The 25,261-nt window shown below is 33.6% G+C and overlaps 1 protein-coding gene across 1 annotated transcript in view; it reads right to left on the bottom strand.

Annotated features, from left to right (window-relative positions):
• LOC134263224 (uncharacterized) overlaps positions 1-25,261 on the bottom strand; it is a 43,322-nt gene that overhangs the window by 1,322 nt on the left and 16,739 nt on the right. The window contains exons 6-12 of the mRNA XM_062745538.1: positions 7,962-8,084; positions 7,603-7,857; positions 5,841-5,985; positions 3,561-4,695; positions 3,004-3,304; positions 2,113-2,250; positions 1,547-1,795 (exon numbers count right to left, since the gene is read on the bottom strand). Of these exons, the coding sequence (XP_062601522.1) occupies positions 1,547-1,795; positions 2,113-2,250; positions 3,004-3,304; positions 3,561-4,695; positions 5,841-5,985; positions 7,603-7,857; positions 7,962-8,084 (2,346 nt within the window). The remainder of the gene's footprint in view (positions 1-1,546; positions 1,796-2,112; positions 2,251-3,003; positions 3,305-3,560; positions 4,696-5,840; positions 5,986-7,602; positions 7,858-7,961; positions 8,085-25,261) is intronic.

Here is a 25,261-nt window from a genome sequence, read left to right as displayed (position 1 = left end):
GACCGCTATAAAGTATTTTACAAATTTGTACCAATTTTTTTTGCGTTTCACTGCGGGGGAAGGGGGGGGGAGGTAATACATGTACATGTATGTTTACAGACAACAAACGACAAAAATGTTCATTTTTTCACCAATTTTGATCGGGTTAACAACTTAAATGTTGTATTTTATCAATAACATGTGTTTTTATTTTATTTGCGTAAGACATAAAAAAAGATTTAAGGATCATTTAGCCATAACCAAGAATGTTTTGAAACATGCTGAATCTTCCAAGCCCGATTCTCAATGGAAAATATCGTCTAACCCCCCCCCCCCTTTATAAAAAGAGCTGGAATGAATATTAATTTACTAATTAACACTGGTATCAAATTTAATATTTAACAAACATTCTGAGAGTATTGCATAAGCAATAGTTTACCGGGTCCCCCTTTTCTCCTTAGGACACGAGCTCGTTTTGAACTTTAATTTAGTACATAACGAACCCGATTTTAATCCCAATTATAAAAAATTATAAATGCCATAATTTTGTCAGAAACCAATTAAGCGGAACGAAATTCAAACTTGATCTGTAACTCATCAAGGTACAGTTACATACCAAAAATCAGCTCAATATATGCAAGTGTTTAGAAAAAAAAGGTGCGGAAAATCAAGTAGGGCAGACTGACAGACAGAATGACAGCTAGGAGGACGGTCGGACGGACTGACAGACTCAAAGAAAAAAGAAAACCTATAGTATCCACCGGTTTTACCGGTAGGGGACTTATTACAATTGAACTTTTCCTTGCATTAAACAGAGATTTTATGACCAAATTGCCATTAGTATCGAAATAAATTGGTGTGAAATGTAGGGAGAAACCGAGATTTAAAGTGCGTAGTTCTTCCCGTTTTAAGTATAGTATATTCTTCAAAATCACAGCGTTAACTCACAAAACATATAAATATTCCCTAAATATTTTACAAAAATAAACATTTATTTATTGGAAACAAAAAACGATTTCTAAGATAATTGTGATTTATCGTTTACTCCCCATACATTGAATTTATGTTGCATACACAATTCAATGCTTTAATATCTGCATGTGGAGTTTATATCTCTCAGCCAGTTGATTCGATACGTGTGTAAAAGGTACGATTGATTTCAAAAACAAGGTAAGATATTGACAAGCCAGTTGAAGCTAACATGATTACAATCCCGTTAAAAGTCAACATTTTGCAAATTCTGTACAATGACCTTGTGGGTACATACAATCTTCATTAACGTATTTCATACAAGCTATGTTAGGCCACAAGTTTGCATGCTTTTTTAAAATTATCCACGGAATTTTCAGTTTTACCCGATCATGACAAGATGTGACCAATCGAAAGAGGAAACCCATCTCTCCATGGCACTTGATCCCACCTCTGTTTTTCAAGGTGGAAGCGGCCGTTTTGGTTCTGCTCACCATTTGTACTGTTGTTTAAATGGACCTTTGAGGATTATCACTGTTATTCTCATATAAATTTTTAAAATATCCATGTCGTAAAAAAGTTAACAAAATTAAGTTACCTTTTATCTTCGTCACTTTTACTTCGAAGTTACAAGTATTTATGTTCCCAGAATCATCAGTCGCATTATAGATAACACGATGACTACCAAATATAAGGAAATCCCCATTTTTTATATTGCTTGAGAGACTCAGGTTGCCAGCATTGTCCACAGCGTGTATTGGTTCCCATGTTACATAGGAACCTTCTCCTGAATCATATTTCTGTATCTTATCTGAGGGGCAGTTGACGAATTGCGGTGGTATTAAATCTGTAAACCAATGACACTATAGTATATATAAATATATTTTTTTAAAAAACAAGTCAGAGATAAATATGACAAAAATACAGCTAGTGTATGGACATCTCCCTCAGGAATTATGTAAAATAGGAATGGCCGTTCGCAGCGCTTCGGAGACTTGAGTTTACGAATGTTTTATTTGCTAACAAGAACGTCCAAATGTGTTATATATGCAATATTAGAGTGCACTGATTTTCTCACTTGTATAATGCCTTTACATTTTAAAAATTCCTTTGTAATATTTATCGTTAAAATGTCAATCCCTAAAATATATTTATAATACAAACCCGTGTAGCTTTTCTTATCTGTGGAAATAAAATATGCTGATTTTTCAGGAGTAGCCCCTTCTCCGTAACACTTTTTACACACATAATCTTCTGCCGATGTACACTCGTATTCCTCACAATGCTTTGGTCTGATGCATGCTGCTCATTAAAAAAGATATATTGATGATTAGATGTTTTCATTAATATTCCTTAAATAAGTAGACTATGTTGAATTTTGAAATCTCTTGAATTCAGAGAAACTAATACAGGCAGAAATACTAGATGTTTTATATCATCAAAGCTTAAATTTAAGAGTGGAAGCGTACAAGAGGAGAACAATCCACTGTTCTGAGAGAAGATAATTCTTCATTCTAAAATTCATTTTTTTTTCAAAAGTTTGGTTGTCAGCATAATCTTTTACGCAATTGATTCCTTTATTTCATTTTATCAAATAATCCATTTTCACTTATGTTTTAAGGTATGTGGGGAAAAAAAAGAACCCCATGCACGTTTCCAACTCGGTCCAAATCTAGCAGTGGAGCTATGTGTTAACAACTACGCAACACAGTCTTTTATCTTATAATGTTTCAGTTTGATTTAAGTAAACAAGTTTGTTAAAACTCCTTTTTTGAAACATGAAATAGATTTTACATTGAATTTCTTTCTTTTTGTCATTCAAACGTTTATGTAGAATAGATGATCCACTCATTTTCAAAAATCATTTTGAATTGCTGTTTTGGATAAATAGCATTAACGTGTTATGAGCAATACAGAATAAATGAATCAAATGTGTTAAATATAATATTACTGATTTTTGAATTATAAAACTTTTTCATAAACTTTAAAATTCAGAAATACATTTTCGCTTGTACACCTCCATTCTTTCTAACTACTAGTATTATTAATCTTTACCGTTTTGACAACGAGATCCATGATGAGTATTCGGACACGAACATTCATTGCTACTGTTCACTACGAAACATATTCCTCCATTTAGACATATGTTAGTTAAGCATTTGTCCACTTTGATTTCCATTGATAAAGATGATAGCAATAGTGCGTGATTCATTGCATTAATTGTAAGAAAATAACTTGTTTTATGAGTTTCATCTGAATTCTTGAATCTGTGTTCAAACGCGTTAACAGTATACGAATACTTTTCGCAGTTCCCAGTCTCTGGACAATAACAGAGGCTCAAACGGTCGCAGGAGTTCTGAAAATGTAAACAACTGTTTTTAAAGTTTTTAGCAGCTGATAAAAAGTAAAATTTTATTGTGATTTTCATGCATTGTATTTTCGAGTTTTACTTTATATTATTGTATTAGAATTGTTTTGTTTCAACGTTTTTGAAATATACAAAATTAGAGATGACCACTTCGTGTCTCCCTGCAGAAAATAACAAAAGATATACTATTTCAAGTTCAAAACTCTTGTACTGTATTACTGTGTATCAAAACATCGGACATTACCTGCGATTGAGGCACAACAGGAAGATTTCCAGCGCCTAAATCTGCACTTCCTACTGAGGTACCTAATGTCCAATTTACCGAATACAGTCCACTGTGTTCATCCAGGATTTCAAATGTTAATTTTGGATTATTTGTTACATTTTCCGACGACTGGTGCGAGCCATCCTTTATAAAATGTATTTCAGGACCACTTGAATCCATACGAACAACCAGTGATTCACTTAAACGGTTGCCTATTATATCGACTGCTGTAAGTGTAATATCGTACACCTCACCATCCTTAGATTCCAGCAAATGACAAAAGGATTGATTAAAGATATTTGAAACCGAGTTGTTCAGTAACATTTCTTTATTTCTTTTGATGACATAGAGAAACTCAATAATTCCATTCACATTTGGCGTTCCACTGACTGGGAGTTGGCCTTCAAGCTGCTCATATACTCCGCTATACAATTTATAAAAATCTGGTTTGATTTTTCGAAGTATGTTGAAGTGAACATTGAAACTATTGTAGTATCTTCCAGACCAGTTAATGCATATTTCCCCATGGTTTATTTGCCATGTGAAATTTGTTGCAGGATTTCCAGATGACACAGTTACTTTGCAGACGCGATTGGTTTTAATTTTTGACGAAATGTCAAACAATACAAATCGCCTAGCCAATTTGAAGTTCCCTGCTTTATCACCAACTTTTAAACTAAGCCCATATAGCGCCGGTTGTCGATCAGGCAACTGTATAACATTAATATCACGTGTAAGTTTATAACTCAGCAAAGACCTTTCATCCATTGTGAGTGTTAATGAATCAATTTCAAGTATTTCGTGTATAGTAAGGAAATAGCTGTCGACACCGGAAGCTTCATTAGCCGTCAATGGCCATGGGTGAGAATCATGCCAGCCTGCCACTGAAATCCTCAAATTTCTAGATTTTGTTATGCGATCTTCTATAATCAGTGTTTCATTATGTAAACAGGTACTATTTTCTGAACAATGTTTTGGCGGAGAAGAGTCGTACATCATGCATACTTCATGTGATGCCTCTGTAGAATTATAAATGTGGTATTGTGATATTGTTCCTGAAAAATCTTTAGTTCGAAGGTATCCACCGACATAGGACGTGAATTCCAAACAGAACCTAGATGGATGTAGCATTATGACAGTTCTTTATTTCTTTGTTGGATGAAGATGAGAAATTTTTTTGCATGATAGAACAGTTGGAAATCGAATTTATTTTCTTAATTAACTTGTTAATGTATATGTAGTTCTATTTAATAAGCCAAGAACTCTGTAAATCAGAAAATTCACGCGCGATTTTTATTCGCGATTCGTCGCTAAGAAATTTTTTCTACGACTTTCAATATTCGCGACTGGGATTATAAATGGCAAGAAGAAGTATCGAAACTCGCCAATATATCTTGCACTATCGTCGCAAACCACTCCCATTTTGGCCGTGGTTGATTGAGAGGAGAATATTTCGTACTTCATTAAATTATTGACTAATGCAATTTAAGCAGAGTCAGAAAATGAACTTTGTCGCAGCCTTTCAAAAGCCAATCGCACTAACCGAAATATTTATTTGTTTACTGTTGATGTCATGTTGCAAATATTGTCTATGGCTGAGCATGACGTCACAGCATAGAGGTGAACATATTGAAGATTACGACAATTTATATGATCAAGCGGCCACGGGTAGGAGAGAGCTATACTAAGCCCCCCCCACCCCACCCCACCTCCTTTTACTAACTGAAGATGATTCTACATGAGTTTCATCTTTCCTGACCTTGTGCTCTTGAGAAGATTGACTGATTGCTGTTTAAGGTCCCTCTCCAGAATATTTCACTGATATGGAGACGTCACCATTGCCGGTGAAGAGCTGCAAATTTAGGCCTATGTTCCGCACTTATGGCCTTAGAGCAGGGAGGGATCTTTATCATGCCACACCTGCTGTAACACGGGGCCTCGGTTTATACGGTCTCATCCGAAATTTTTTAAATGATGCCATCAATTTTTTAATAAATTTATTTCCCCTTGGAAGAGAGCTTGGCCTATTTTATTTTTCAATTAATCATAATATACAAATTTATTAAGAAAATTAAACATATGATCTTGAATCATGACAGCTGGTTTACTGAATTATTCAAGATATTTTTCAAAGAAAAAATGATGTTCCATTAATTTTAAATGTAAAAGGAAAGTAAAACAAATTTTGTATGTTTTCAATAAAGAGATGTTCATTCGAAACTTCTGTGTTTTGTGAAGATGAATAATTTTAAAACGTACCGTTCTCCGTCTTCAAAATGCCACGGTGTCTCAAAATTCATTTTGCATGATATAACACTTCCATATGGGTTGGTATTCCTAAACCCATTGAAGGTACATCTGTTAAACTGATGAGGTTCAAGTACTCGGAGCTGTGTGCGTGTTCCTATGATTGATGAGAACAGCTTAGTGTTTATCGGTTATCAGTCACAACAAATTATATTTAAGGACAATCTATGTTGAAAATTGTGTCTAAGAGTTAAACAAGAGGCCCAAGGGCCTTATAGGTCACCTAAGTATCGTGTAACAACTTTCCAACAATTTAATTTGGTTCGTACTTCGGTTTATTTGGTTCGATGGTTTTAATCCAAAAGCCATGAAATTAAGATTTTGAAAGAGGCACCATTGCTTATCATAATTATACACTTACCATGCTTACTTTGGTTTCTTAAATATCAGAGTAACAAAGAGAAAATGCATTTCCGATTTATAACCACCAGTTGTGCACCCCACCCTACAGAAACTGCGGCCACATATTTCGAAATTTTTGAAATTTTATCATGAATTCTGTTCCATCATAAACGGTTGGTTAATACCAATTGCAAAGAGCAGATTTCAAAGCATTAATTTATTTTCAGAAAGAGTACCCCCGGTACCTCTGACCCAGGGGCCTTGAAATTAACCATTATGAAAGAGGCACCTTTCTTTATCATAAATATGTAATTGAATTATTAAATAAATGTATATAAGAAATAAGGTATCATTTTAAAACATCTGTTGGGATATAAATACGGGTTGGTCACGAGATTAAATTCCATAAAGCGGGGCATTATGATGAATTTAATCTCGTATCAACCCGTATTTATAGCCCGATAGATGTTTTAAAATGATACCTTATTACATTTACATTTGACTTATTTATACTTTATATTTGTCTGATTGTGACTTTTAACGTGTGAAATACATTATTTTTTCAAATCCAACGGCATATATGTAATCCACTGAACGCGCGTCGACCCTTTATGACTTCACTGAGAAATTACGTCGAACGATTATCCATCCGCACATCTATGACCTCTAGACCCCGTACCGGTATTCATTCAGTTATAGATACGCATTGCTTTCAGTAGTGTTATATAAAGGAAAACATTCGCAAATGTAAATAATAACAGTAACTTAATCCGAAGGAACGTGTCACGTCGAGTTGACAGGCGCGGGTCATCAAATCAAACGAGACGAAGAGCGTCTGATGATCCGCGCCTGTCAACGAGACGTGATACGGCTCTTCGGATCAAGTTACTGTATTAAATTGTTAGTCAATAAATTGGTATATCTACAGGGCCGTTTTATGCATGAAGTGAACCGAACTCTTTGAAATTATTGAAATCTTCTACACAAATGCAGTTTATGTGCAAGGTTTCTTAGCGGCAAAGGAGAAAGATTTTGAAGGAGTTTGGTCCCAATATTTTGATCAAATACAGTAACCGAACATAAGCGCAATCAATATTCAGCCCAATTATTTTTTCATCCAGATGTCCTCCTCAGTGGGAATGGAGAGCATTACTTGACTTGTATCAAGCTTTTGTAATGATTGCAAAATTAATTCTTTTATATTTCAATATGAATAAAGAACTTGCCATTTGCTTTTGCAGTTGCAATAAGTCGTAGTCATACATGTAATTACTAGCTCAAAACAACCTTTTCGTTCATGTATTGTTGAAATATTTTCTTTCCGTAAATATGTTTTTAAACTATATTTTTTCCAGAATCTTATTTTACTTACTATGTATGTTCATTCTGGACACTGATACTGAAGCTTTTACAATGCCGAATGAATAATCATAAATCCGATCCGGTTTTGGTGCTGAAACATGAACATTCAATGCAAATTCAAAAACAAATGAAGAATGCTCTGGCTGAAAATTCATAAAATTCGACTTTTCTTCCAGGCAGGATCCTGTAGATGTTGAATTCTTTACTTCTCCGGCATTGCTTTCTACTCCTAGTCGACAAGTGAGCAAAGTTGGAGAAATATTTACTAAAATAAAATAGGAAATGTCATGAAATTGTAATTTTTTTTTTGTTTTTCTTTTTGGCCTAAAAAAAATGAATACCCTTATGTAAGGACATTTATGTACATACAATCACAGATTTTGGTGGAGCCTCTCGATGACAAAGAAAACCCATCGTCACAAGCACAGTTTTTGGCCAAATACCCCTCACAAGTTCCAGGCCAACACCAATTTTGCTTCCAAGAACAGGTTGCTATAACATATTTCAAAAATGATAAGAGTATTGATTAAACACACTATTAAAAGTATCATTACTATCATTCCAAAAGATAAATATAATTTTTTTGTTTAACGGCCCTCTCTAGAATTCCTCACTCATAAGGAGACGCCGCCACTTGCCGGTGGAGAGCTGCATCTTTTGACCTATTCTCGGTACTTAGGGCCATTGAGCAGTGTAGGATCTTTTTTCATGCTAGCACCAACTGTGACACCTGATCTCAGTAATACGGATTCATCCGAAGGACCGGTCTCCACAGTTGGATTCAGACCCGTGACGCAAGAACTCTTTAAACTCCGAGATTCTGGAGCAGACGCTCTACCACTATTGCGCCACGCGGGCGACGAAAATTTAATTGGAATATGAAGTATGACAGTGACCGAATCTTGTCACGTTCTAGGATTTCAAACAAGTTATCCCTTAATTTAAAATTTTTGAAGGTCTCTGCAAGGCAGGACAAAATTTCATTTAATGTATCTTTCAAATATTTCTGTGAAATATGATTTTGTTATTCAATGACTGATATAATCTTTTAATATACGAGGTAAAATATTTATAAGTAGGCAAATTGTCGCCCGACAATAAAGCTTTGAGCTACAGTTTGATTTTTACTGTCGGCCGACATTTTGGAAACGCATAACTATCGAACGACGGATGGCCGACTTTATAAACTGACCGCCGATGGTCGGACAATGATCGAAGGTTGGTCGATGGATTTCTTCAATTAAAGACAACAAATTAACTTGGACCGATGGACCAAAAAAAATAGTCCACCGAAAAATAGAGGTTCAAAATCGGACAAGACAATGGCTAATGAACTGCCGACTGTCACCTGAAGAATCCCATTTTTGCTACAAAAAATTGTCGGCAGATCGTCGTTTTTGGAAATGTATTTGAGGTTATTGTCCGTGTAAAACCCCAGTCATATTTCCAAAAAAAAACCACGGCCGACGGTTTTTGAAGCAAAAATGGGATTCTTCGGGTGAAAGTCGGCAGTTCATCGGCCGTTGTCTTGCCCGATTTTGACCTTTTTTTTTGTTGGCCGATCAATTTTGTGTCCATCGGTCCAAGTTGTATTTTTTTCTGCGTCGGTGGCCGATTTCCTCAATTGAAGTTATCCGTCGACCAACCTTTGATCATCGTCCGACCACCAGCGGTCAGTTTATTAAGTCGGTCGTCCGTCGTTCAACAATAAGGGTGTCCAAAATTTCGGCCGACGGTTAAAATCAAACTGTAGCTCAGAGCTCGATGATCGGGCGACGATTGGCCGACTTGTGAATATTTAACATATTAAGGATACATAACACAAACAAAATTTGATGCATAGATTGATATATATTTTTGAACGGAACTAACATAATAATTAATCCGTAAGGTATAAAGAAATCTAAAGTAATTTTTGCTGCTTAGATATGCGCCATTTGTCGTGTTTATGAAATTATAAACAAAATTTGCACACATTTTTAACATTGTGTCACAATCTTAAAAATTCTGTGACTTCGCCTTGCAAACAATACTCATCTCACCTGTCTGAATATAGATCTATGAAAAATATTGCTGATTTCTAAAGAAAAATGATTTTTTTTGTTATCTATCCAAGTCATCGTTGTTCCTAGGAATTAATGTGACTGCTCCATGTCGCCCGATACTCGTGTCGGCCGATCATGTTCTTTCAGCCGACAAGACCAGAAAAAATTAGTCGCCCGACCATCGGCTTAAATGTGACCTAGGCATAACACTTTTATTCAAATTTCTAAAATGGTTTTCAGTTCTAGAATGTTAATGTATTAGTTCAAATTTCTAAATTTCAAACTTCATTCTGATTTGGAATAATGAAATTTAATCTGTTAGTTCTAACATTTCAAACTTCTAAACAGGAGGATTTCAAAATTTAATGTTTTACATTTTTACCTTAACTGTTCAGAATTCAAATTTCCAAAACCGATTTTTGCATTTTAAATTTTTGAGTTTTTAATCTACCGTTTGTTCAGAAAGTTTACGCTTAACTTTCCAAAATTCAGTTACATATTTTGTCTTCATTTAAATTTGACTTCAAACTTTTAAATTTTAACTTTCAAAGCTTTCTAGCTTTTTAGAAATTAAGAACTAAAATTTAAAATACTGTAAACGTATTACATTTGGCTGTTCATTCTTTTTAGAGTTTTTGGCGGAAAGCAATATCTGCTAATTCAAGTACAACACTAAATGCCTCGCGCATATATCTATGAAGAAGAGCATTAAGATGTGCGCTAAATCAAATCAACGCTAACTTGTTCAAAATCCAATTTCCGCCAAATATCGTATACGCTAAATATAATACATTTACAGTACTCTAAAACACTTTTTACATCTTGAGTTTTTTTTAGACTTTTACTTCAAATATCTAAAATATCAAACTCTAAACATGGTTTAGATTTTTATAATATTTCATGAACTCTTTTGGTCTATTGAAAGAGCTTTTAGATAGTTAAAATATTGAACCGATATTAAAAAATCAAATCGGGTTTTGAAATTTGATATTATTAATCAATCAAATCGGGATTTGAAATTTGATATTTTGGTTATTTGAATATTTGAATCAAAATACCATATCAGAAAAACCAAAACGTTTTGAAAGTTGAGAAACGTTTTGGGTTTTTGATATATGGTATTTTGAATATTTCAATACCTTTAAAACTTAAGACTTTCAACTTTATACACAACCATTCCCCACGATAAATTAAAGTCCAGGCTTTTTGATATCATTGACAGCTACTTTTTCAATAAAAATGGAACTCGTAAATTTACTTACCTTGTCATTGGTCATTTGAAAAACTATTTTGTTAAAAAAAACATTCTGATTGTACAAGCAAGTACTCTGAAGTCGACATTAAAGAGATGCTTGAGTTCTGCTTGACAATATCTATGTTGATATTGGAGAACAGGTCTTTCCACAATCTACTGGAATTCCCATAGGTAGGGATTGCGTCCCGTTATTAGCAGACGTATTTTTGTATTCATATGAAGCAGAATTTGTGCAAATTCTTATGCGTTAAAAGAAGAAAACACTCGCTGTAGCCTCAACATATCGACGATGTATTGTCAATTAACAATTTTAATTTCCATTCTTATGTCGATATGATATATCCTGGTGAGCTTGAGATAAAAGATACCACAGAGTCTGACACATCTGTTTCATATTTGGATATTTTACTTGAAAAGGCATTAATGGTAATCTACCAACCAAGCTCTATGATAAACGTGATGACTTTAATTTTTCTGTCGTCAACTTTCCTTACTTATGCAGCAATTTTTTCTTCATTACATGCATACGGATCAGGAGTTTATGTATCTCAGTTGATTCGATACACAAGAGCATGCTCTACTTACGAACAATTTCTAAAACGAGGTAAATCAATTACTTGTTTGTCAATGATTTACCTCGTTTTAGAAATTGTTCGTAAGTAGAGCATGCTCTTGTGTATCGAATCAACTGAGATACATAAACTCCGTATGCACGTGATGAAGAAAAAGAAAAAGTTGATGAAACAAGAATATCAGTAGTCTCGTTTGAAGTCATCATATCGTAAGGTACGTTCAATGGTCGATACAATGACCTTGTCAGCAAATACAATTTATCATTGAGTCAAATGCTAACTGACGTTTTTCATACTAATTGTTAGTCCGTACGCTGAATTGACGACGGATTTTTCCGCTATTTTCAAATCATGACGAGGAGCACACGGCGGGTGTGACCGGTCGGCAGGGGTGCTCTCTTCTCCATGTCACATGATCCCACCTATAATGTTTTGGAGGTCGATGTTTGTTCTGTTCCTATTTTGTATTGTTTTATGGATTTTTGATCTTGAATACTGTTCGTTATCTCCATGTGTCTCATCGCCATTGATCGACCAATCATCAATTGTTTTGACAATGTCTGCGTTTGGGACATGTTTTGAGTCTTCACTTTCGGGAATGAAAATCGCAAGTAAACAACGGTCACATGCTCTTCTATTCATAGATATGGTGTCATCCAAAATCTTAAGATACATGTATGTGCAAAATATTAATTGAAATATATATTGAAGATGTAGATTTGCACTTTGAAAAATAAATGAAAAATCAATACCTTCTTGTTAAAAACTTTCATGATTTAAATACTTTATTATGTTCCCCAAACGAAGTTGGGGAACATATTGTTTTTACTCTGTTTTTTATTATTATTAAGTCTTCCGTTCACAACGGAAGACTTATAGTGTTTGTATTGTTTCTTTTTATTATTATTATTATTATTCCTCCCAAATTTTGTGAGCGCGATTACTCAGAGATGGCTGGATAGATTTTCACAATTTTTCTCATGTAAGTAGGTTGATATATGAAGTTTATATAAAATTCCGTTTTTTGAAAAATTCACTTCCGGTCCGAAGTTATGGCCGATTTTCGAATTTTAAAATGGACTTTTGTCCGGCAGTTTTCTCGAAAACCGTTTGAGGTAAAGATATGAAATTTACAGGAGTATTAGATCATGATATTCTATTTGTTTTGAAGTTGTTTTTGTGTGTTTCCAGTACTTCCTGTCCGAACCGGAAGTGAATTTGTTTTTGGTCAATTTTTGATTTTTTTGTTTTTAGATATTTTTTCAAGATATTCTTATGTAAAACAAACATTTTTCTACAAATACTAAATATATAATTTGTTTTTAAATCAGATTCCGCACTTTGTATATTTTCGGTACCGAAATTTTCTCTATTTACGTAGTATGTATAAGTTGGGCAAAGAAAGATAACTCTGACCTGTGAATGAGAATAGAACTTTCGAGATAAAGGCGGAAATAGTATTGATGACGTTAGAGACATATATACGCTCTCCAGATCAACATATTTACACATTCAATATTCTCTCTTTTGAATGTTACTTAATTTACTATATGCATATTAGTTTAAATTTGACTGTGTAGTGTTTGTCTGTATATTAAAAGTTTTTGATTTACAAATTTATATCTAAAGAAAAAATATCCGTTCTGTGTCAACTAAGCACTTTGAAGAAAATAATATTGTACGCAGTATACATTACAGCGATGTATATACAAATTATTCTACAAAAATACTAAACATATTATTTATTCAATCGGATTCTACATTTTGGAGATTTAAGGTTCCGTCAATAAATTCATTTTCTCTATTTACGTAGTGACAATGAGCAAAGATAGATAACTCTGACTTGTAAGTGGGAATAGAACTTTCGAGATAAAGGCGGAGGTAGTTTCCATGACGTCGCAGACGTCTATATCCACACTTTTCACATAAAAAAAATAATTAAGACTTTGAGTTTCCTTATCCACTTCTGCATGAAAGATGACGTTGGTTACTGCTTTCAGTATATGCATAGTTTAAAGTTGTCAGCGTAGTGTAAATCTGTAATGTCTGTTATTATTATATTTAAAAAAAATATTCTTAATTCATTCTCTAATTTGAATGCGAAATTATCCCGGAATCCGAGTTTTATTTTCGATTCTAAAATATTATATGTACTCAAAAGGGGACTGGGAGAAAGAAGAGTAGGTGTAAAGCCTTTAGAAATAAATTGATATCTGCAACTTAAAAGAAAGAAAATCAATCTTTAGATTGGATTTGGTTTTAACACGTATATTTCATTGATTAAAAGTCTTATAGTGTTATTTATTATACATGATCTATACTTTTATATAACCGAGATGTTATTAAAGATGAGAAAAAGCGATTCTTGGATTTTTGTGAAATACTAGTACTCAAAGGGTTAACATTATGTGAAAGTTACTTGTTTCTGTGTGAAATAATGCTACGCTAAAAACATGATACAAAAACATCTGCAAAGGTCTGTTGATATGTTAGATGAAGTATACGAATGAACACAATTTTATGCAATGCTATATAATTATATGTATGTACATGCAACCTTAAATATTTTCCTTTTAATTCATAAAACATAAAATTACCGAGTATGTAATTCTTTTGAAGCCCCCCCCCCTCCTCTTGATTTTATTCGGAGACATTATTGCTACTATAAGCCTCTGAATTATAAATTCGTTATGCAATTAAATCTGGAACATTTGGTTATAATTACCATTAACATGTATACAGAATTCATATTCTATTATAGTAGATTTTTCATTACGCAAGAGAGAGAGAGAGAGAGATTCCCTTTTAATCCTGATTATCCTATCCATTTACATAGACAAAAAATCAGTTCTATATCAGTTGTACCCATTCTTTATTAAACATTTTCTGTTTTCATAGTCCGTCATAGTCACTCTCTGTATATTTTTTCTGCTTAAGAAGTATTACACTACGTGCTACGTGCACATGTATTGACCTGTCAATCAAAATCTCCGGACGCTGTATGCATTGCAATAAAGTTGTTCGAAATGATTTTTATTAAGTATGATCTTTAAGAAAATCTGATGCAACAAATTTGAGAAATGAAAAATAAAATAAAAACACGGCTAGAGCATCATATATCTGTATTATGGACTTCAGTTGTGGGACGTGGAGACCGGTCCGTCAGATGAGATCGTTTAAATCGAGGTCCCGTGTGTCAGATGGTACTGACTCAAAAAGATTCCTCAATGCTCAATGGCGATTAGAGCCAAATTATAGGACAACATTTTGCAGTCTCCACCGGCGAGTGGAGGCTTCTCCATGTGAAAAATTCTCGAGAGGGACATTAAACAACATATAATCAATTAATCGATTGCTGAATAATTCCTGTAGTTGAATAATCTTTCTGCTGACAAATCTCGATATAGTATTACTGTAAAAGTCAACGACTTTACGTTTAATGTGGTACTAACTTAGTTCATGACATTTTTATAACACCATCACAATTGTGCCAGAACATAAACACAGTGAAGTTTATGAGAGTACGGTGTTCATTCGTCTGTTGGTTTGTCTATGATACACGTGTAGCTCTTATGAGTGCCAAAATGCATAAGAACACGATTGGTCATGAAAATCAAAGTACCTTAAGTAATGAAAGACCTTTTTTCAGTGTTTTTTTCTTTCAGAGTACATATGATATCTATGTTTTTTGCAGAGAAAAAAGCAAATTTTTACAGATTTAGAAGAACGGAAGACTTATTTGTTGCCATGGCAACAAGATTCTAGTTAAGGTCTTCCGTCTTCACGGAAGACCTTATAGTTATTCTATTGTTTCTTATTATTATTATTCTTATTTTTTTCCCTAAATTTTGTGCACGCGATTTCTCAGCAACTATGCAGTGGATTTCATTGAAATTTTCAGGAAATATGCACATTAATAGAAACTTGATACATCTGGTCGGAAATTTGAAAATTCGCTTTTGGTGCCAAGTTATGGCCAATTTTCTGATTTTAAAATGCAATTTTGTCGCCCCTTTTTCTCGAAAATGGCTGAAGATATGAACTGGAGACTTATTGGAGACGATTCATCATGACTTTGTGGTTAGCAGAATCACCATTTCGTACATCGTCAGTACTTCCGGTCGTTATGAGATGCAAATTTAAAAAATCGTATTTTCTAACTTTTTTTGTTTTTCAATATTTTTCTTTTATTTTTGGTATGTTAATAGAAACCTTTCTTATTATGCTCACAATATAATTTGTTTGAATATTGATTGATCGAAACTCTAGATATAAGCATTTAAAAATCTGAAGCGAGTCCAAGATGGCGGCTGTCCCTGTCAACTCCGACATTTCGCAATAGGGCTTTACGGAGTCAGTCGAGCGTTTGGTTGAACGAAAGCAACACAAAGAAAAATGAAATGTAAAGGAATACTTGGACTGTCACGTCGTAGTAACGTTGCAATTCTGTGTCAAACTATGTTCTTCTTAAACGTTTTCTATAATTGGATTTGGCTGATTCTCAAAGTAGAAAAAGAAAAGACTAAATGTTCAAATGAAATTCGATACCTAATACCTTCTGATTTGCAACACGTAAAAACAGGTCTTAAATCATAGTTATAAGTAATAGTTTTTCTAGAAACAATATCAATGAATATAGTAGGTATAGAAATTACAAACTGTTTTTCCAATGCACACTTGTGTCATATTAAAATAATAGAAAAGACAAAATAAGATAACATTTTTTAAAAGATCGCTAAATGGAGTTTATATTAAGATTCTTGTCTCAAAGATCTGATTCAAGTTATTGAGCATAAATGGATTCCGATTCCTTGACTGTCTTCGGGCGACATATGTTTTTCTGCAAAACATTTCAACCTTTTCATGGAAGCTTAACTAATCGGGATAGTTCACTTAGGGGATAAACAAGAAATTTTAAAAAAGTTAAATTCAATAACTGTTTCATTGCTTTAGTGTTACTTGCTTATATACAATATGAAATTTGTAAAATGTACTAAATATACTTTCTTCCCCTTGATATTTTAGCTATAAGAACGTTCTTTTTTTTCTTTCCATTGACGCTTTCACACCTATTTAATGGAACATTCTAAAGAAAAGGCGCGAAGATTTATTCAGTGTGTTTGACGCAAAATTATGAATAGCGATTCGCCTTTCATTATTCTAAGACAGATGTACTGTTGCAGAAATATATACAAATACAGTTAGAGCTGTGGTCCCAATCGAGTAATAGTAAGCGCATTGGATTTTTTACGCTTTTTTAATGGGTTTAATCCCTTTTGTTTCCATAAAAAGTTTGATCACTTTTTTTAGCTCGATTTTGCGGTGTTTTTTTTTTTTTCAGAATCAGACGGAAGACCTCTCGTTGCTTGCAACGAGTTTCTTTTCTAGTTAAGGTCTTCCGTCTTCACGGAAGACCTTATAGTGATTCTACTGTTTCTTATTATTATTATTATTATTATTATTCTTATTTTTTAGACAAATTTTGTGCACGCGATATCTCGAGAACTATTCATCAGTTTTTCATCAAACTTTCAGGGATGATGCGCTCTTATATGCCATTGTTACATTTGGAAGAATTTTTGAACATCTCCCTTTCGGTGCCAAGTTATGGCCATTTTCCTGATTTTAAAATGAAATTTTGTCAGTTCGAGATCTAAAGAACTACTAAAGATATGAACTGGAGACTTGTTGAAGAACATAGGGCATGACTTCTAGATATGCGGAATGTCCTTTTCGTGAGTCGTCAGTACTTCCGGTCGCTAACGGAAGCGAATTAAAAAAATCAAAATTTTCAACTTTTTTGTTTTTCATTATTTTTCTTTGATTCTTATATAAATAATAGAGACTCTTTAAGGAATGTGAAATGTGCAATTTGTTTTAGAATTGAAAAATCCCATCTCGAGATATTCGCATTTAAAAATTTGAAGCGGGTCCAAAATGGCGGCTCTCTCTGTCAACGTCAACATTTCGCAATAGGGGTTTACTGAGGCAGCTTAGCGTTTGCTTGAACGAAGGTAACATAAGGATAAATGAAATGTAAAGGAATACCTGGATTGTCACGTCGTAGTTACGTTGCAATTCTGTCTCAAACTAACGTCTTCTATAATTGTACTTGGTTGGTTCTCAAAGTAGAAAAAGAAAAGACTAAATGTGCAAATGAAATTCGATATGTAATATCTTTTGTGCACCACGGAATAACAGATCTAATTGATAGTTATAAGTAATTCTTTCTCAAGGAAGAATATCAATGAATGTTTGAAGTATAAAACTTAACCACGGATTTTTCCTTGCAAACTTGTGTCATATTTAGATTATTGGAAAAGACAAAAGTAAGAAACCTATTACTTGAAAGTTCGCTTAATGGAGTTTATATTAACGTTTTTTTTTCTTCTCAAAGATGTGATTCAAGTTATTGAGCATAAATGGTAAATTTTGAATACTGACCTGTCTTACATAATTCTAAGTCAGAAACACTTTTTCAGAAGTATATGTAAAAGTAGATTTGCAGCAGAGGTCCTAATAGCGTACTTTTAAGCGTATTGGATTTTCATGCTGACGACTAGTGTTTAATCCTCTTCATGTGCAAATTATTTTTTTCCTTTCAGCTCGATTTTACGTTTTCTTTCCGGAATCGGACGGAAGACCTCTCGTTGCTCGCAACGAGTTTCATATCTAGTTATTCTTATTTTTCTTCCTGGGAAAATTTTGTCCGCGAGTGATCTTGTAAACTACACATCAGACTAAGGTGAAATGTTTTTAAGGTCAGTAGACATGTAATGTAGATTTGCGGAACGAAGGTCAATTTGCGCGCACGTGCTTGCAAGAGCGCGCACGTGCAACATGATAAATGACCGATTACATTGATATAGATGTAACTTTTTAAATTTTTGATGAAATGCTTTAGAACTCATAATATAAGCATACATTAGAAGTATAGACAATATGACAGGGTCAAAATAGCAAGATCTCACGCGCATGCACGTGCGTTGCACTCTGATTGACTGAAACAAAAATCTCAATATCTTTTTTGTCTTTTGACGAAATGCTTTGAAATTTTGATTATAGCCATGCATTAGGATATCCTACAATATGATATATAGCAATTATCATGAAAACACGTGCATGCACGTGCGCTGCAATCTGATTGGCTGAAACTTTAAATAGCTATAACTCATTTGGATTTCAACCAAAGACGATGGGATTTGAAATATAGATAGATATTATGAACTACTACAAGAAGGTATGGTCAACATGGACATGGATACACGTGCATGTACGTGCGCTGCAATCTGATTGGCTGAAACTTTAAACAGCTATACCTCCCTTGGTTTTCAACCAAACAGGATGGGATTTGGAACATAGATAGATATAATGGACTACTACAAGAAAGGTATGGTCACCATGCACATGCGCATGTGCGTGTACGTGCGCTGCAATCTAATTGGCTGAAACTTTTAACAGGTATAACGCCCTTGGTTTTCAACCATATGGGGTGGGATTTAGAACATAGATAGATGTAATGATCTTCTACAAGAAGGTATGGTCACCGTGCTCATGTATGCACGTGCGTGCACGTGAAATGAACAAAATCAAAAATACACTTGAATGAGCGTATTTTTATTACTTTTGGATTAAATACTTTAATTTTTAGTTTATTAAAATATATGGATTGTGTAGACAAAATGACAGGCATTCGCATGCGCATTTGAATGAACTTCGTACACTTCCAGGTAAATGTTAAAGTCTCAAAAACATAGAGTTTGTCTTATTTAATGAAGCTTACAGGTAATATGGCACAAAAAGAGAGTTGGGGAGCGTTTGGGGAACATCTGTAACGGTCCCCGTTACAATTAGCACTAGTTTATATCTGTTGATGACGCAATTTGTGCATACCTTTTCAAAATTTGAGATCACTTGACGAAAACAATCGCGTCTTTTTACAGCTGCGTGTGCCAAGGGATTATGAGGAGAGTTAAGCGACTATCAGAAACCCTTGGCTAGCGGAGATGTACACGGACCAGTTTAACATTTAACGATCAATTGTATTTGCTAACATGACCATCGTATCGACCATAGAATCTGCAAAATGTTGATGTTACAGGGACTCTTGTGTCCTCATTTAATTTGTCAATAGCCTTCATCTTTTTAGAATTTATTCGTATTTAGAGCATGCTCTTGACTATCGAATCAACTGGGAGACTTTAATTTCATAGGCAGGCCATGATGATGCATTGTATAAATATAGGAAGTTAACGAAAGAAAAGGTATTTAAAGTCATCAATCATGGAACTCACAAATTTATCCCGGCTGAAATAATATGCAGGACAAATTCGAGATACAAACCGTACGTCGATTATTTAATGTTCGTTGACCATTTTGTTCTTTCTTATGCATTCGTTTTAAACGGCACTAAACGATGAGGTATATCTTTACTCAGATGACTAAAAACACTGATAAGAACGAAAAACCACCTATTGCACATCGTACACCTATGATTCTTGTGTTAAATTTCAATTTTAAATAACTAGGTCATTAACCTCGTTTTCATGCTAGTGGCCCCTGAGTATTTCTTGGGAAATACTTCAATTTTTCACACTATGGCAATTTCTTCTTCACTCACAAAATATTACAAGCAACAAAACTCTTTAAATAATGAAATATTAATGCAGTGGAACAGCGTTACTTCATATAAAGAAATTATTAGAGTTATAGTTATGACAGTCCGAATTTCCTCTTTCATATTTATATTTTTCCCCATTTTTAATCGAATATTACAAAAATCTGACTGATAAGAACTCTATATTATTTATAGCCCCAGGTTACTTTCGTTAGCCTAATTCTCTTGGTATTAATATTATATTGGGTCAATGATCAAATTATTGACGGGAAATGTTATCTGGAATGGTTTTTGTACATATTTTTGAATTTCTTTATTTCATATCATTCAATTAATTGAAAGAATTTATGAGTTTTAACGCACATAATATTTGCAAAATGATGTCTTAAAAAACATAATATTATAACCTTAACTTTGTGATTAATATTGCAAGAAATAAAAATTTTGACAAAAAATGAAAAATTAAAAATTTAGTCCGAATTTCCTCTGCAGTACCATACATTGACTTTTGTTCCTGTATATTTTCTTCAAATAATAAAATATTAAATTTTTGAATTAATATTGAGATAAAATTAGTTATTTTATCCAGTTAGAACAATTTTTTATTTAACATATTATACTTTATAAAATTTTCTTTCAGATATCTGAAACCTGAGTAAACTTCATCCTTAATGCAACAGAAGTAAGACAATTTTCAGTAATGCCATATCAAAAGATGAGTCCCATTTCTTCATTTGTGTGACACCTGTTAGATGTGATTGAGTCCTAAATGGTGTCTATAATAGCAGGTGACGCATGCATTCCTTAAAACGCTCATTTATCACATGTCCATGTATATAAATAGTGAATGAATGAAACTAGTCAGTGTTATACTAATTTGTAAAAGACAAACCATCGCATGCTGTTTGTGTTGAGGAAACAATGTAAATGGAATGTGCAGCACTTGATCTTTGGTTTGTACACTTTGTGCAAACGTAATCATCTCTGGTTGTACATCTGTATTTTTCGCAGTGATCTGGTTTCACACATGCTGTGAAAATTAAATTGCATTGTATTTTACTTTATGACATCATATTATTCTAGTGTATTTTAATTGACAATAATAAGCTGCATAGGAATAACAAGGACAAGGAACATAAATACATTGTATATTGAAAAAATATATATATTCTCTCTCTCTCTCGTTTAAATTTTTCACACTGCCTTCCGTAAGATATTCACGGATAATAGCAAGTTAACCCGTCATCCAAATTCTTACAAGTTCAGTGTAGACAAGGCGAGCTAGCAAATTCATTAATACATGCATTTAAAAGACTTCATTTTATTTTTTTTAAGTACATTGATGTACGGATCTTCTATTTGCGTTTATTTCCACAAACAACATTTATGTAGTTAAACACAAACATCTGGATGATAAAAACTATTTAAAACGCAGTTAAGGTATGTCAATTAAAAAATTCATACAGAAACAAGATTTATGAGGGTTTATTTCTTGTGGGTGCGGGGTGTTTAACAGAAAATTCTCTAAATTTACAAATTTAATATCATGGAACTTAATTCGCACATACTTTTACTCGGAGAATATGTTTTGTTCTAATATGCTTGAGGTCAATTTATATTTTCAAAACAAATTTTACACCTGCCCTCAACAAATTTCGTCAAGAAATGAAGATAAATTAAAGAAATCAAAATAAAATTTTACACATTTTTTGGCCCGGAAGTCGGATATTTTTTAAAGTTGGTAATTCCAACTTTAAAGTTGGAAATTCCAACTTTAATCTTGGCTTTTCCAACTTTAAAGTTGGTAATTCCAACTTTAATCTTGGCTTTTCCAACTTTAAAGTTGGTAATTCCAACTTTAATCCTGGCTTTTCCAACTTTAAAGTTGGTAATTCCAACTTTAATCTTGGCTTTTCCAACTTTAAAGTTGGTAATTCCAACTTTAATCTTGGCTTTTCCAACTTTAAAGTTGGTAATTCCAACTTTAAAAGTTGGCTTTTCCAACTTTAATCTTGGCTTTTCCAACTTTAATCTTGGCTTATCTAACTTTGACTTTTAACGTTTAAGAAAGGATTTTATCATTTATTTACTTATTAATTTTTTGCTTGTCAACATATTTCTGGCTAGGGTGCCCCCCCCCCCCTGAAAAAAAATCCTGGATCCTCGCCAGTACGGAATTGATACATTTAGTTATGTTGTATATTTAGCAGAAAATGTTTCATTTGATTAAATAAAACTGATTACATTGAGTATTTAATTGTTGTCTCAATCTTTCATACAATACATAATAAATGACTAATATCTGTAATTGGTTAAGTTGAAATCCTGTCATGTACGGAATACTGTGTACATAATTTATATGAAGTTATTCTCAATAGAATTACACAAGAGAACTTAAAGGAATATAAGGATTTCTAAGTATAAGTTTTATGTAAGATCATATAAGGAAGGTCAAGTTAAAAAATAAAACAAACACTGATAAAAAGGGTTCAACAATTTATTTTAATGTGCGAGTATTTATTTTCCATTGTAAAAGTACCATATTAAAACTCACCATAATCCCGTCCGCTCTTTTTACCCCCCCCCCCCCCCCATTTCGACCCCTACCCCTAGATTACAATGACAAATTGCTAACTAATCTATTTCAGTGTGTTATTTTCACTTAAATTAAGTTTGTGATACTTTAAACAAAAGAAAAAACTAAGAAAAGCGGGTAGAAAAGCCAAGATTAAAGTTGGAATTACCAACTTTAAAGTTGGAAAAGCCAAGATTAAAGTTGGAATTTCCAACTTTAAAGTTGGAAAAGCCAAGATTAAAGTTAGAAATACCAACTTTAAAGTTGGAAAAGCCAAGATTAAAGTTGGAATTACCAACTTTAAAGTTGGAAAAGCCAAGATTAAAGTTGGAAAAGCCAACTTTTAAAGTTGGAAAAGCCAAGATTAAAGTTGGAAAAGCCAACTTTTAAAGTTGGAATTACCAACTTTAAAGTTGGAATTACCAAGATTTAAGTTGGAATTACCAACTTTACAGTTGGAAAAGCCAAGATTAAAGTTGGAATTTCCATCTTTAAAGTTGGAATTACCAACTTAAAAAAAATATTGAGTGGCACTAATACGCTTCCGTACATAACAGATCCCTACTTTTTTTTCATTATTTTAAACTACTAAATGCTTTCGACCAAACAGCACTTAAGTCATAGAAAGTTTGATACTAGGAAATAATTCATTGTCTATTTAAATTTCAAAACCCCAGTTGGATACTTTTTAGTGCAAAAAAGTCACACATTAATTTATGCGCATTAAATTTCTGTGATTTGTTTAAGGAATAACTGTCTTATTTTTCGAATTCATGAAGTGATCAATGGATTGGCTTGTGTGATAATTTGCATAAACGCCGAAGGCGTTTATGCATAAAATTATCACACAAGCCAATCCATTGATCATCTTCATGAATTCGAAAAATCTGACAGTTATTCCTTATATTTACATGCTTTGATTCCGCCAATCCACAGGCTCCAAGCCTGCATCTCTCTAGGTGTTGTCCCGCCCTGCACGTGGTTTTTTTTGGAACCGCGCCAAAACATTCATGAGGAAATCAATTACATTTACAATTGGTAATTTTATCTCGGACAAAGACATTGGAAGTGTAAATATACTTTGATCAATATCATATGGGCTATTTTATATAAAATAAGATTATATTCATTGCCATGGTTACTGATAATAAATATGATATACTAGTATGTTAAATTAGTTAAGCAAGGAGATACAATTTAAAAGCAAAAAGGTCAACTTGATTGTACCGTAGCTTAGTAAGATGCACACTAACCCCACCCCCCATTATCTTAGCGATTGAGTCATCTTATGTGAGTACTCATTTTAACTAATTCCAGAAGTGACATACCTTAAGGAAAAAAAACATGTCATATATCTCTTTCTGACGAGCCTTAACGTACATGTATGTTCAGTCGGTATTGTAGTACTCGCTCCGTGATCCCAAGGTCGTGCGTTCAACGGAATTTTGCATAGAATTTCCGACAGTTTTTCCATTACTTTTCCGAAAAGATTTTAATTTATTCGAGGCATATTTTTTTCAGTTAAGGCATTTTTGCAGATTTGCTCCTCGGCAATTTAATGTCAATCAAGAAAGTGAAAATAAAATTTGAACTTAATTCAAACCACATTTTCAAAATTTATATAAACATAATACTAGTCTTTTGCATATATACATATGTCACATATATTAAACATTGCAAACTTAAGCTTTTGAGCAAAAGTTCAAGACACTTACATGTGTCTCGGGGGGGGGGGATCTAAAATTGTTTCGCTACATTTGTCATGTTGGTAAATAAGCAAAACTCATTTACGGATTTCATTGATTAATTCCTGATATATTAGTATTTATTATATTTTTAATATGTGCGACGTTGAAACCGTTAGGACAAGGAGACTTAAATTCTCATGTGTCGGAATCGAGATTCCGAACTTTAGGGATTTTCCCGACAAAATCAGAAGTACCCGAGCCGATTTAGTGACGAAATTATGACTATTGACCAGTGGACCTTTTCACAAAAATTCTTACGACTAAGACCAAAATTTCCTCCCATCCTACAACAAATTTCTATGCTGCGAAAATCTTATTAGGTCACCTGAGTACACTCAGGTGACCTATTGCAATCTGTTTTCGTCCGTCGTCGTCCGTCGTGTGCTAACATTTGAACATTTTCAGCTTCTTCTCTGCAACCGCTCAACCAATTTCAACCAAATTTGGCATAAAGCATCTAAGGGTGTAGGGGGACAAAAATTGTGAATTTGAATTTCATGGCCCCTACCCCCCTGGGGCCTGAGGGGTGGGGCCAAAATCACTAAAATTAATGCAATCTTTAAAAATCTTCTTTACTCCTGAACATCAAGCAGTCAAACTGTTTGCATGACTGTAATAAGCATTCAATCCTCTACCAAAATTATGAAATTCATGGCCCTGGGGTCAGGGGTTCTTAGGTGCTAGGGTGGGGCTATATAGATTATATAGTGAATAAGCATTATTTCTTTGAAAATCTTCTTCTCTGCTCCTGGGTATTTAATAAACACACCAAATACGTAATTATGTTGAATAATGCTCCCTCTTCCAAATTTGTGAATTTCATGGCCCCTGCCCCCCTGGGGCCTAAGGAGTGGGGC

The sequence above is a fragment of the Saccostrea cucullata genome, unplaced genomic scaffold, assembly GCF_032062105.1.
Source record: "Saccostrea cucullata isolate Sc308-1 unplaced genomic scaffold, CSIRO_AGI_Scuc_v1 ctg2843, whole genome shotgun sequence".
Classification (NCBI taxonomy): Eukaryota; Metazoa; Mollusca; class Bivalvia; order Ostreida; family Ostreidae; genus Saccostrea; species Saccostrea cuccullata.
Note: the sequence above shows the minus strand (reverse complement) of the source record. Positions and strands in the feature narration are given on the sequence as shown.